The following is a 12585-nucleotide window of genomic DNA, read 5'->3' as shown; positions in this document are numbered from 1 at the left end:
AGCCTTGTCTTATTTAGTGTTATTTCCATGCCTGGCACAGAGTGGGGCTCGCAAGTGAGGAATGACCAACTGATGGACGTGTGTGCGTCTAGCGTCTGGGTCCCCTCTGAGGGTTCCTAGGAGTCTCTCTGTCCAGCTGGGCCTCCCTCTGGGCCTCCACATCTGTAAGCATCTGTGTGTCTCCATCTCTGTCAGTCCACAGGCTGCGGGCAGTTTCCACAAGCATCTTAAGTCCACCTTCACTCCGTTTTCTGTTCTGCTGCTGGTCGGTCTCCTCCACAGGGACAAAGGGTCTGGAGGCTTCAGCTCCTGGTTAGAACCTCTACACGGACCCGCAGGCTTGCCTTTTACTTTCTGCCATCACCTGCCACGCCCGCTGGCATATCTGTCATTTACTGGCTCACACACCAGCAGGCATTTTGTGGCCCCACTTTGATGATGAGCCAGAAGGTGGCAGCCATGCTGGGGACAGGGCTCTGCCTGTGCTCTCTCACCGGCAGTGGGACTAAAAGGCTGGTTTGAGGGCTACCCTTGAGATCTCAAGCCTGCTCCAGCTTTATAAATCAGGAGGGTGAAAGGGTTAAACAGGAGAGCCTCAGGGAACAGGGGTCTGGGAACTTGCCCGCTAAAGAGGAGAGTCTGCTAATGAGGCCACTTTCCAGGAAGGCCAGCAGGTAAGGAGCTACACTGAAGCAGATGCTAATGAGGACAACGAAGACTGACCAGCTCGGCTGCAAGGAGCAGGGGCCTAATGGCTCTGGTGGCATTTCAAGGCCTGAGCTCAGCAGAGCTGTGACCAGGGGCCCTGGTAATGAGGGGGTGCAAGGTGGGCACAGGACCGAGGAGGGGCAGGGGTAGAACTGCCTGCTGCCCAAGGGTTAGCGACTTACAGAGCTCCAGGGCAGACCCTCCCGGGAGCGGACCCTCAGGGCACTGAACTGTTCGTGGCTCAGGGGCAGCGGTGAGTAATCAGGACTTGGCACTGAGGTTCTGCCAGGCCTGAGTTCTCCGCTCTGATGAACACTCTGCCCCTCCAGCAGCAGAGCTCTCCAAGTGGCCTCGTGGGGCTGAGCCTTTCACGGCTCCTTGCTCTGCAAGAGCCCCCAAGATGCTAATGGGAGCAGGTGTTGTCGCCGCTGAGGGCACAGGAAGACTTTCCAGGACTGGTAATGGTTCTGTGTCTCGGGGACACACCAGGTCCACGCGCGCATGTGCGAAGCAGGTGACTGGGTGCGTCTCGCACGTGCATCACCTGCCTTTTAACCCCACCCCTCTCCGCCCAGGGGCCAGGGCTCACCCCAGGTGCCCAGGCGAACCACCACGGGAGCACAGTCGCCAGAGAGCAAAGCCCTTGGCAGGGCCGATAATTTTCATTTCATCTTTTCCAGCCAGGCCTAAAGAGGACTCAAGTGGCCTGCTGACAGATCATTTTTGATAATAAATCACTATGCAATTTTTGGCACACTTCTCAGAAGGCGTTCAGAGAATCGGGTGACATCTGCTTGTTTGTGTGATATCTGCTTATTTATATGAAAGGCGTCTCTGCATGCAGATCTACAAAAATGAAAAAAAAAAGTGATGCCGACTCCTGATTCATCCATAGATTCATGAACAATTAATTTCCTATCTGCTTCACTATGATGTGTTTCAATATTTCTCTTTTCAGGTTTTACTTATAAATATATTTAGTATCTATGTTGTCATCGTCAATTGTATATTTTTATATCAAAAATAGTTGTAGTAACTCAATTCGGAAGACCTTTTAAAAAAAGTCCTTAGAATCTTCAGTCACAGGGAATTAAGTATTTCAATTTCTAAATATATTTTTGTGGCAGAGAAATATGAGGTGAGCAATAAAAGAGTTTCACCCATAAAAATGCTATATTAAGATGCAAACTATGGCATTTGGAATGGATAAGCAGTGAGATCCTGCTGTATAGCACAGGGAACTCTATCTAGTCACTTGCGATGGAACATGATGGAGGATAATGTGGGAAAAAGAATATATATATGTGTGTGACTGGGTCACTTTGCTGTACAGTAGAAATTTACAGACCACTGTAAATCAGCTATAATGGAAAAAAAAATCTTACATTAAAAAACTTTTAAATGCTATATTAGTTTAAAAAAAAAAAGGTCTATGTGGAAACAGAATGAAAATACAAGTTCAGAGAGAAAAGGAACAACCTAAAACTTCCCACTGTTAAAGAAGAGCAGGTTTTTAAAAAAAATTTTTTTAAATAGAGTATTAAATCACTGCCATGTTTGGATTTCATATGATGTATTATAAAGTGTTGTGGCAGTTATATTTTAAAATGCAAATATTTACCAAGTGCCAGAAGTCACATCCCTCACAACTTTTAAAATTTACATAAGGGAGTTCCTGTTGTGGCTCAGCAGGAACAAACCCGACTAACATCCATGAGGTTGTGGGGTCAATCCCTGGCCACGCTCAGTGGGTTAAGGATCCAGCGTTGCTGTGAGCTGTGCTGTAGGTCGCAGCAGTGGCTCAGATCTGGCGTCGCTGTGGCTGTGGTGTAGGCTGGCAGCTGCAGCTCTGATTCAACCCCTAGCCTGGGAACTTCCATATGCCACAGGCTCTAAAAAGCACAACAAACAAAAACTTGCATAAAAAATATTAGATGTCAACTTAAAAATGTGCAAGAGATACATAATTTTTCACAATTGAGGGGGCATACCTAGAGCAAAAGGCCTTTCCAACCCCAGCCTGATGGTCGCCTGCCCCTTGACTCGCACCCTCTCCTGGAGGGAAGCAGGGATGGAGGCCAGGAGGAAGGCGACCTTGACTGTGGCCCGGTCTACACTTCCCTCAGACTCCAGAACCTCGGCCTTTGGGACAGGCCGTGGTCTGCTGGGGGGCTGCACCCCTCCTCCACGGGGAATGATGCTGCCTTCGGTAGGGGAGGAGGGGCAGAAAATCGGCCTGGGTGAACCAAAAAGGACAGATGTGCAGGCTCAGGTGGAGAGGGAGCCCCGGCCCTAGGCCAGGGTAAGAGTCTCTGCAAACAAGCATGGACCCAGCCCCCCATCCTTGGCCCACAGCACCCCTTCACCTGACGGGAGGCCGTGTATCCACAGAGGCATGGTTTATTTCATAGACAGCAGAGATGGTATTTCTGAAGGGGAAGCTGAAGCCCAGTCTCAGGTGGGGGCAGAGGGATTAGTTCCAATCACCGAAGACGTGCCTTGGTACCCCATTCCTTCTCCCAGCCCGTCCCCACGCCTCTCCCCGCTTCATCCTGCACTGTGTATCTGGCTGGTCCAAGACCGTACAGCTGCCCTGGCAGCATCTTCCTCCCACCCGCCCCTCCCCAAGGCCCTGAATCTGTGCATTAGGCTGAGAAGAGGTCTCTCAGGAAAGGGAGCAGCATCCCTCCAAAGGCCCAAGGGGCAGGAGGACAGGGTCAGGGGTGAGTGTAGGTGAGGCTCCTCTAGGTGAGAGTCCCGGGGATGAAGCCAGAGGAATGAATCCCTTACTCCAGCGGCTATGCTTCCCTCCAACTGCAGAGGGCGCCACCGAGCGCAGAGGCAGAAGGCAGGGCATGGGGCCAACCTTTACCCTGCTGCCAGTGGGAAGACCCTGGTGGTGAGAGGGGCAGAGGAGCCCCAGGTCTGCCAGGAAATAGCTGTGTGACTTGGGCAGGCCCTCCCTGATGCTGGGCCTCAGTCTCCTCATCTGTGAACAGGGCTACAGTGAGGATCCAGTGAGAAAGGCTGGTGTGGGTAGAGGCCTGAAGACCGGTGACCCGCTCTTCACCCCCGGCTTCCTGTGACTTCTCCCCTGGCTTCCTGGGGACCCAGCTGGCCCTGGTTCCCGAGAGCCCCTTGGGCTGTGGCACGGGCTCTCTCCTGCCAGCCTGGAGAGCTGGTCCTCCCCTCTCTGTGCCGCCACCGGGGCCTGTGGCGAAAGGCGCTGGAGGAGGATGAGGAGGCCGTCCCGAGGTGAGGTGACAGGCGAGGTGGAGGCACGGAGGGGTCATACGGCGGCCGTCTGCTTGATGCTGTGGAAGCTGATCCGCGTGGGTGACGTGGGGATGGACATGGCCCGGGCCACAGGCACTCGGAGGGAGTGATGGTCCTGCCAGCGGTGCCACCTCTTCCTCACAGCCGCGCGCACCTGCGGGGGAGGGGGAGGCTCAGCTGGGCCCTCGGAGGCCAGTCCTGGGGTCAGGGACAGTCCCTTCCCCTGCTCCCTGCCTTTGTAGGGCCGTCAGGGGAGGCTGGGGTGGTCCCTCTGCTTGTCACCCTCACACTCAGGGGCAGGCCGGGTCCAAAAGCGGGGTCCTTCTCCCCATGCTGTTGGCCTTTGCAGCTTGGGGCTCCTCTCTGCGGCCTCTCTCAAGGCCCCTCCTTCCTCACCTCTCTCGTGGTCCCCCCAGCTTTTCTCTGGGACATGCTGCCTTCCCTGCCCCGACTTGCTCCGCCACCTCGCGTCTTCAGTGGACCCAGCTTCACGGCTCGGCCCCTCGCGCTCTCCCAGGCGCTGGCCAAGTGTGTGCTCCATTCCACGCTTGGCCGGCATCCCTGTCCCTCCTGAAAGGCTTCTCACCTCCTCTGCCGCCCTGACCTCTCCACCTCCTGAAAGACCCGCCTGGCTTACCATAGTGCCCAGCTGAATTAGAAAGCGGCTCATTTAGGAGTTCCCGTCGTGGCTCAGTGGTTAACGAATCCGACTAGGAACCATGAGGTTGCAGGTTCGGTCCCTGGCCTTGCTCAGTGGGTCAAGGATCTGGCGTTGCCATGAGCTGTGGTGTAGGTTGCAGACGAGGCTCGGATCCTTCGTTGCTGTGGCTCTGGTGGCTACAGCTCCGATTCGACCCCTAGCCTGGGAGCCTCCATATGCCGTGGGAACCTCCATATGCCGTGGGAGCGGCCCAAGAAATGGCAAAAAGACAAAAAGAAACGGGCTCATTTAGAAACCCTGGTCGTCACTGGTACCGTTCTCTGCTCATTTATGCGGCAACGGAAGGATTTTTCTGCAGAATGGATCCCGTTCCCCACGTGCTAGCCTGGCACATGGCTGGACGGAGTAAGAGTCCGTAGGCATTCATGGTTAGCAGCTCCGCGGTCCCTGCGCTCCGGCCCGTGCTGGGCTCCTCTGCTGGACTGTCCCCTCCGGCGTCTACTTTAATCCACAGAGACCCAGGCGTGCAGACCCCGCCCCCGCCCTGTGCACAGGAGGGTGAAGGGACCTCAGGGTGGCACTGGCATTTCTCTGGGATGATTGGAAGCCCTCAGGCCCTGGGGGCTGTCTGCCCTTTGCCCCAGGACCCGCTGTGTGTCATCCCCCACCACAGGCCTGACTGGGCATCTCCCCCGTGTCGGCCATGCTACGATTCTGCACTAGGCCTCGTGAGCTAACCAGGCTTCGCCAGAGCCTGGCTCCCTGGAACCCACGCGGAGGTGCGTGGTCTTCTCTGTGGCGGTGGGGGATGGGAGAGGAGGCACAGGTGTCTTTCTGCTCCCTGGGTCCATGAGAGCCTGATGGCCAGCTCATCCCTGACCCGCTCCTGGAGAGCATGCTTCTGTCGCCACCCGTGTTTTGGCTTCCCTCTTCTGAGAGACCCTGCGGCCTGGGCTCCTGCCCACCCGCTCTCCGAGGGCACTGTGGGGAGCCTGCAGGTTGTTTCTAGCCTGCAAAGTTGATCTTCTAAGCAGGTTGGAGTCCCTCAGGCAGAACTCCTGCCTCCCCAAAGCGGAGGGGTTTCTCCAGCCTTCTCCCCCACTTCTCCGGAGCAGAGTGGAGCAGAGTTGGGAACTCCCAAAAGGCCAGGGTGGGGGGAGGCTCCCCTCAAACTGCCCTGGAGGGGGGTCTGAGGATCTCAGAGCCAGGCCGCCCCGGGCCGGGTGTCGTACCTCTCCATTGAAGAAGCAGTAGAAGACAGACACGAAGAAACCCTGGGAAGGAAGAGAGGAGTCAGTGACCCGCTCGGGGAGCCGCTCTGCCTGGGGCGGGGCTGGGGCAGGGACCAGATGGCTCAGATCTGGGTGGGCACCCCCATCACGAAGCAGGGGTACCAGGACCCACTGCGAGTGACAGGCGGCCGTGGCGCATCCTCAGAGCAAGGGCTGGGCGGGCGGTAGGCGTGACGGGGCTGGGGCCCGGGTTCAAGGCATGCACGGCTTTGAGTGTGCCAGCCGCAGGTGGAGCCGCCTGCGGCCCCCCCTGGCCGTGCGCCCCACCTGGAATGACTGCAGGAAGGAGTTGAAATAGATGAACACGATCTGCGACAGCTCGTCCTCCCCGGGGCTGACGAAGAAGAGCATGTAGGTGATGCCCAGAAGGGGCAGGAGGACCAGGGTGGCCTTCACCGCCTTCCTGGGGGGGGGAAGAGGGTGACAAGACCCGTCTGAGCCCACCCTGCAGACGGGACCTCACGGGCTGGTGTTTCTTCGGGAGCCGGAGCGAGCCCTCGGGGCGAGGACCCAGACAGCCCTGCCCGGAGGTGGGGCGTGGCCCGGATGGCGCCTCCCTCCTCCCCTGCAGGGCATCGAGGCCGCATCGCTCACCTGTACTGGATTGTCTCCGAGGTGGTGGAGGCTCGTAACTTTGTCATTAGGATCCTGACGATGTTGAACAGAAAGATAAAATTGATCTGGAGGGAGGGGGCAGGGAGGGAAAAAGGAAGGACCCGAGGTGAGGATGAGCTGCGAGGCGGCCACCTCCCCTGGGAACCCACTGAACCCCACGTCCCACGCACACACCTGTCCCTCCCCAGTCACGCCAGCACCCTCCTGGGCCTCAAGGCCTCTGCTCCTCTCTTGTCAGGACAGGCAGGTACCCCACTCACTCAGTTCCCTGTCACCCGAGGGCTCCAGGGGCTGCCTCTCCACCCCAAGACCCGAGGGAGGAAAAGCAGCCTTGGAGGCAGTGACCCAGGGCACAAAGGCCCCTCCTTCCCGAGGCAGGACTCCTCAGAAAGTCCCTTAAGCCCCTGCCCTTCCCAGGGACACCACCGGGGCTGGGCCTAGAGCTCTGCCCAGCTCTTCCTCCTCTGCTGCAGGGCCCCCACTTGTCAACTGGGGGCGTCCCTGAGGACAGCCTCGCCCGGGTGGAGCGGACCTGGCCAAATGGAATGATGGATGACCCGGCTGCCGGGAGGACTGACTCATCTCTCACCACGCATCCCATGCGCTCAGGAAAATTCTAGAACCTTTGCAGACACTCCTGAGGCAACGGAGATGAAACGGCTGTGGGGCTGACTCCAAGACTTATTATCTTTGTTCCAAGCCTTCTGCGACATTAGAGCCTGCTGCCCCCAGCCTCAGCCCAGGACCAGCCTCATGCTGCTGTGGTCCCGGTGTGTGTGCAAGTGTCGGCCTGGCAGTGCGCCTGCGTGCGGCCCTCTAACGCTCCATGCAGGTCTGGGCTCTGCGCTTGTGTAAGCATTTGTCTCAGAGTGTGTGGGCGTGTGAGCGTGCCTCTGGGAACATGGATATGCCTGGGTCTCTCTTCACCCATCACCAGGGGCAGGCAGATAGGAAAGTGAGGGTGGTGGGCCTGACACCGTGGGGGTCTCTCTCAAGAAAGTGCCCATGACTCAGAGGGAGATACATATTAGCCCAGCGTGTCTGCTGGCTCATGTGTGTGCACAGGTGTGAACACGTGTGCACATACCCCTTCCAGATCCTGGTCCTGACTCCATCATTTCTTAAGCCTCCTAAGTTCTGGATCCAGGGTGGGAGTTTGGGGACATAGGCAGACATCACAGGAAGACATGCCTGTGGCCTCTGGATCACCCCTAAGCTTGACGATGCTCAGCGGACCAAGGCAGGGGGCAGACTCCTCCTCAGCCACAGCCTGCTGCTCTTGTGACCACAGTGTCACCGCCTGGTGACCCTGCAGGGAGGGCTGGGATGGGAAGCCTTCAGCCAGGGCTGCCCATGGTCTGCCGTGCCTTGCTTCTAGCTCCTGGGTTTCTGGTATATTTTCTTGGATCATAAAGTCATCTTAACGCATAGGGCAGTCCTAATTTTTTCATACGAGTGATACAAAATCCTTGACCTTTTCTGATTCTTCCTGACTTCTCTGAGAGCAGAGGCAGTTGGAATCAAAAGAGATTCTCATTTCTGCCACATTTCCCTGCATTAAATCTCATACGCCCATCATCCATGAACTCACTAACCAATTCACTCAATTATCTACCCACTCTCATCCGTTTGTCCATCATCCATTAATCCGTTCATCCAAATATTACTCAACCATCCATTCATTGATTTATCTACCCATGCACTCACTCGTTTATTTAACGTGTAACATCCATCCACTCCCCCATCCATCCAGGCATCTACTCAACATTCCATTGAGGGACCCACCTGTCCAGTCAATAAGCACCTGCCGAGCACCTCTGGGCTACAGGACCCTGTTCTATGCACTGAGGCGAGAGCAGGGACAGGGACTAGAGTGCAGGGCCTGGGACCCGAGGCCTGATGCCCTCTACTCCCCCCTGTGCAGCCCCAAAGTCACTCTTCCCTTTCGGGATCGGTTCCCAGCCTCCTCTATGTCACTGCATTTCCTCTCTCTTTCTCCCACGGCGCCACCTCAGCCCACATGAAGCTCTCCAGCTCTCCCCTCTCTGTCCCCCCCGCCAATCTCAGCTCTTCAGTGAGCACTGGCTACTGTACCCTGATCTTGTTCAGCCTGGTCTCTGATTTCATTCATCCATTCGCTCACTCATTCATTCACTGAATCTACCTGCCATGTACCAGGGCTCTGAGCCTGGCACCAGTGATGGCAGTGGACACGGCTGACCCAGGTTCTGCTGGCAGAAGGCTTGTGGTCTGGGGTTCAGGGGCACTGCCTCTTTCTTAAGGGGTCAGAAAGGCCTGGAAATGGTACATGAGTTGAGAACTAAATGGAGATGGGGGATTGTGCTGGAAGGAGAAAGAAGGCCAGGGGCGAAAGTCCTGGGGTGGGGGAGATAGAGCCCCTCCTCCTCCTCCAACAACCCCTGCAGGGCCCTCCCAGCCCAGAATGGTCTCAGGGCAGCTAAGGGCTCCAGTTAGGAATTGAGGGGGAGGGGGTGTGGAGTAAAAGGTAAGGCCAGACCTTCTGGAGGAGCCTCCCAAGAAGCCCACCCTTGCATCATCCGGCCCATTCTTCCTGGTGCTCATGCTGACAGCTCACACCCCCACTGGCAGGTGAGTTCCTTGGGGGAGCCAGTTTCACCCCTCATCAGTCTCTGGGCTGGAGAGTACCCCTGCCTGATCAGGGCTCAGCCTCGTGTGGTAGGTATCCGGCCACTGTGCAATCTGACTGGGGGTCTAGCGTTACACGAACTGGAGGCGGGGGCGTGGAGAGGGGCGGGTGGTGGGTCCTGGCCCTGGGCCTCCAAGCCTGTCTTCCTTTCTGCTCATTTCCTCACTGCTGTCCGACATCTCTGCCCAGGCCGGCCTTCCTTGGCCGGGTCCCAGGTTCTCCAGAAGCCCTTTCCCTCCGGGGCAGGCGCTCATCAGCCGGTGGGGAGTGGATGGGTCTCGTGGGGTTTCCATTCACACGGGGGCAGGGGGTAGTGATTCACTGCAGCTGGCACTCCAAGGACAATGCCATCCCCCCACCCCCACCCCCACCCCCACTGACAGCTGACAAGGACAGGCTTCTGCCTCTGAAATGAATGGAACCCTGATGGTGGAATTTCAGGCTGTGGATAAAAAAACCTCCCTAGTCATCTCTGGTTCATATACATCACGGACACGCCAAAGATGGGGGCCAAATGAATCCCAGAGGATGCCACAAAAGGGGGGAGAGCAAGGAAATAAAAAGAGATAAACAGGAATTGTCTCCAAGGTAGACCAAAGAACCCCCCACGAGGCACCTGCTGCGTGCAAGGGGATGGCACTCCCTCTCCAGCTTCCCACAAGGAGTGGGGAGCCCTTTAAGGAAGCTGGTGCATACAGGAGCCTGAAATTACCAAGCCTGAAATAAGTCTTACGTAAACGCCAAGCTCTTATGGGGCTTTTGTGTAAATGTCTCTTTTTTTTAACGTATGATATATAATGGGTTCGTTGGTGCAGCACGCAGCCTCTGCTTCACCTCTACCTTAATTAAAGCTCGTGCTGGATTAAAAACATGGTGGCAATTATAGTTTAGATGTGAATACATTTGGCGAAGGGCGGGGAGCTGCACAAGGAACAATTGCTCATTACACTGAGTGCCACCCCACTGCTCCAGGCTGGGGGCGGTGGGCTGGGCCCTGGAGGGGGTCGCTGCGGGCGGAGGGAGATCTAAGTCGGGGCTGAACAGAATCCTACAGACCCTTCTCCTGCCCCCAGCTGGCCCCTCGCCTGGATGTCTCAGCACTGCACCTGGCAAGGGGTTGTCAGGTGTCGGAGGCGCTAGAAATCTGCCGTTATTCAGACCCATTCGCTGCCCAAAGAAAGCACCTGAGGGCCAGCGAGGGGAAGGAGCTGCATCAGGGTGTGGAGAGAGGGGAAGGGGGAGCTGGGGCCGGGGGCCAGGCAGTGGGGGTGGCGGGTACAGAGTGTGTGCTGGGGGGCAGCAGGGGGGCGGCACTCCAGGCCACATCTTTTGCCAGCATCTCTGCTGGGTGGGTCCTCTGCTGTCCTCCTGGTGCCCAGCCCTGGCCCAATTCCCAGTGGGCACTTACCAGGAGCACGAGGATGATGGGGCCCTGGTAAATGTAGTCCACCAGGTCTCCGGGCTCCTTGCCGAACCAGCACCTGCAAAGAGGGGGTGGCTGTAAATAGCCCGGTGAGCCACAGCCTGGGGACTACTGCAGACTGGGGACCAGAGTTCTCTAGCTTGACCCTTTCTGAGACCCGATTTCCATGGCTGCTCACTCCCCAAAAGCCTGGGTGGACAGCCCTAGCTGCCCTGACCACTCTGATTCACCCCTGAGCTGCCTCTTGCCCGACATGGACAGTCTGGTCTGCCAGGCAGATTGAGGCAGGCCCCGGGGCTCCTCCTCCTCCCCATGCCCCCACCCCACCCCACCCCAGACGGCTGGGCCTTGGGCTGGACATGCTGGAGGCTCATGAATAGAGAGCTGGGCTCCCCCTCGCTGGCCCAGTGCCCAACCACCCATATCACCTGTTCCCGCACTGCTTAGACCTGCCGCTCGTTGTGCCAGGCACTCAGCTGCACAAAGCAGGAGCCTTCTCCCGGTAGATCCCTGGCTTCATTCACCCTGGGAAGGGGGGCTGCTGCTACTAGAGTCTTGGTAATTCTCTGGAAATGCTAAGGGATGGAAAAGCTTCAGGGTCTGGGGGAGGCTGACCCAGGACCCAGTCTGGCCCTTCCCGCAATTCCACTGGACCTCATGAAGGCCACACAGACTTCAGGAAATTCTGACTGTGTCCTCTGCAGCCTCAGAGGGCATCCAGTGCCCGCTGCCTCAGGTATGAATCTCCCCTGTGGCCTCCCAGCACCAGAGTTTCTGTTCTTTGCTTGAATGCCCCCTTTGACAGGAAGCTCACTACCTCTCAGGGCAGCCCTCTCACTCTCAGGCAGCTTTTATCATTAGAAGCTTTCTAATGGGCTCCTGGACCCCATCCATTCTTGTCCCTGTCCCCAAATCCCATTTGCCCTCTCCAGCCTCAGAGACCACTTTAAGATTTGTATAGAGAGATTGTCGTTCCCTGTCCCTTCTCAGCTGGTGGCACCCAATTTCCCAGCCACTCCTTGGATGACCCACAGCCAGAGTTGCCATTATTTGGGCTGAGACTCAATAGTTTAAAGTTTCTGATGCAGAGAGGGTCCCAGAATGGGGCACTGCTCTCCAGGCAGAGACAGGGATGCCGGAATGAAACAAGTGCCCATGGCCTTGGCCTGGGCATCTATGAGAGGCTCAGTGCCACAGCCTTGGATGTACTCTGGGCTAAAAGCCAGGAGCCCTTGGCCTCATCCATGTACCCCAGGCCAGACTTGCCACAACCAGCTCCAGGAGGAGGCCTTGCCAAAGGCCAAGGGGGTCATGCCTTGCGTGTTGAAAGGAAACACAATTCCTAACTCAATTCAACCAAGTTGATTTGACACCTACCACAGGAGTGCCTCTGGGTGCCTGGGGGAAATTTTTTTCAATTTAAGGATGAAGGAAAAGTGACTCTTTCCTGCTGAGGCTGCAATTCCTGCCCTTGGCTTAGCTGGAACTCATGGCTGACCTGTCCTAATATCGCTCTGACCCCTGTGGCTGGCCCGTCCTACTCACTGTTTATTCTCATAGTAGAGCTTGCCAATGGCCCAGGCGATGATGATGGGGCAGGGGACGCCTGAAAGAAGGACAGACACAGCTGTAGTGGACAGACAGACGGTCAGGAGCCCCTCTTGTAGAACCCAGGGTAGAGGGGGACCACCAGGGGCTAGGGTCATGTTTCCAATCCATTCCACCTGCAGGCCATCCATGATCCCAGGGGGTCCTGTCCCCTGATTTTGCCCCTTCTCCTTTCCCCACTCTCAGCCATCCCTTGCAAGCAGGTCAGAGAGATGAGGGGATGGCATGATTTTCTGAGATATTTTTGGTTAGAGAAACGGAGCTGGCCAGCGTCTCTTGTGAAGCCAGGGACACTGGTCTCTGAATTAGCCACCCCAGACAAAAAAAGGGAGGG

The 12585-nt window shown here is 56.8% G+C and overlaps 1 protein-coding gene across 5 annotated transcripts in view; it reads right to left on the bottom strand.

Annotated features, from left to right (window-relative positions):
• Positions 2104-12585, bottom strand: part of CRHR2 (corticotropin releasing hormone receptor 2) — a 44703-nt gene continuing 34221 nt past the window's right edge. For 4 of the 5 annotated variants that reach the window (XM_021078456.1, XM_021078457.1, XM_021078459.1 and 1 more), the window contains 6 exons: positions 12189-12249; positions 10629-10701; positions 6532-6617; positions 6205-6340; positions 5878-5919; positions 2104-4138 (listed from right to left, as the gene is read on the bottom strand). In XM_021078456.1, coding sequence (XP_020934115.1) covers positions 3998-4138; positions 5878-5919; positions 6205-6340; positions 6532-6617; positions 10629-10701; positions 12189-12249 — 539 coding nt within the window. In that variant the 3' untranslated portion in view covers positions 2104-3997. 5 annotated transcript variants of the gene reach the window in all.

Source organism: Sus scrofa, chromosome 18 (genome assembly GCF_000003025.6).
Source record: "Sus scrofa isolate TJ Tabasco breed Duroc chromosome 18, Sscrofa11.1, whole genome shotgun sequence".
NCBI classification, from domain to species: Eukaryota; Metazoa; Chordata; class Mammalia; order Artiodactyla; family Suidae; genus Sus; species Sus scrofa.
Note: the sequence above shows the minus strand (reverse complement) of the source record. Positions and strands in the feature narration are given on the sequence as shown.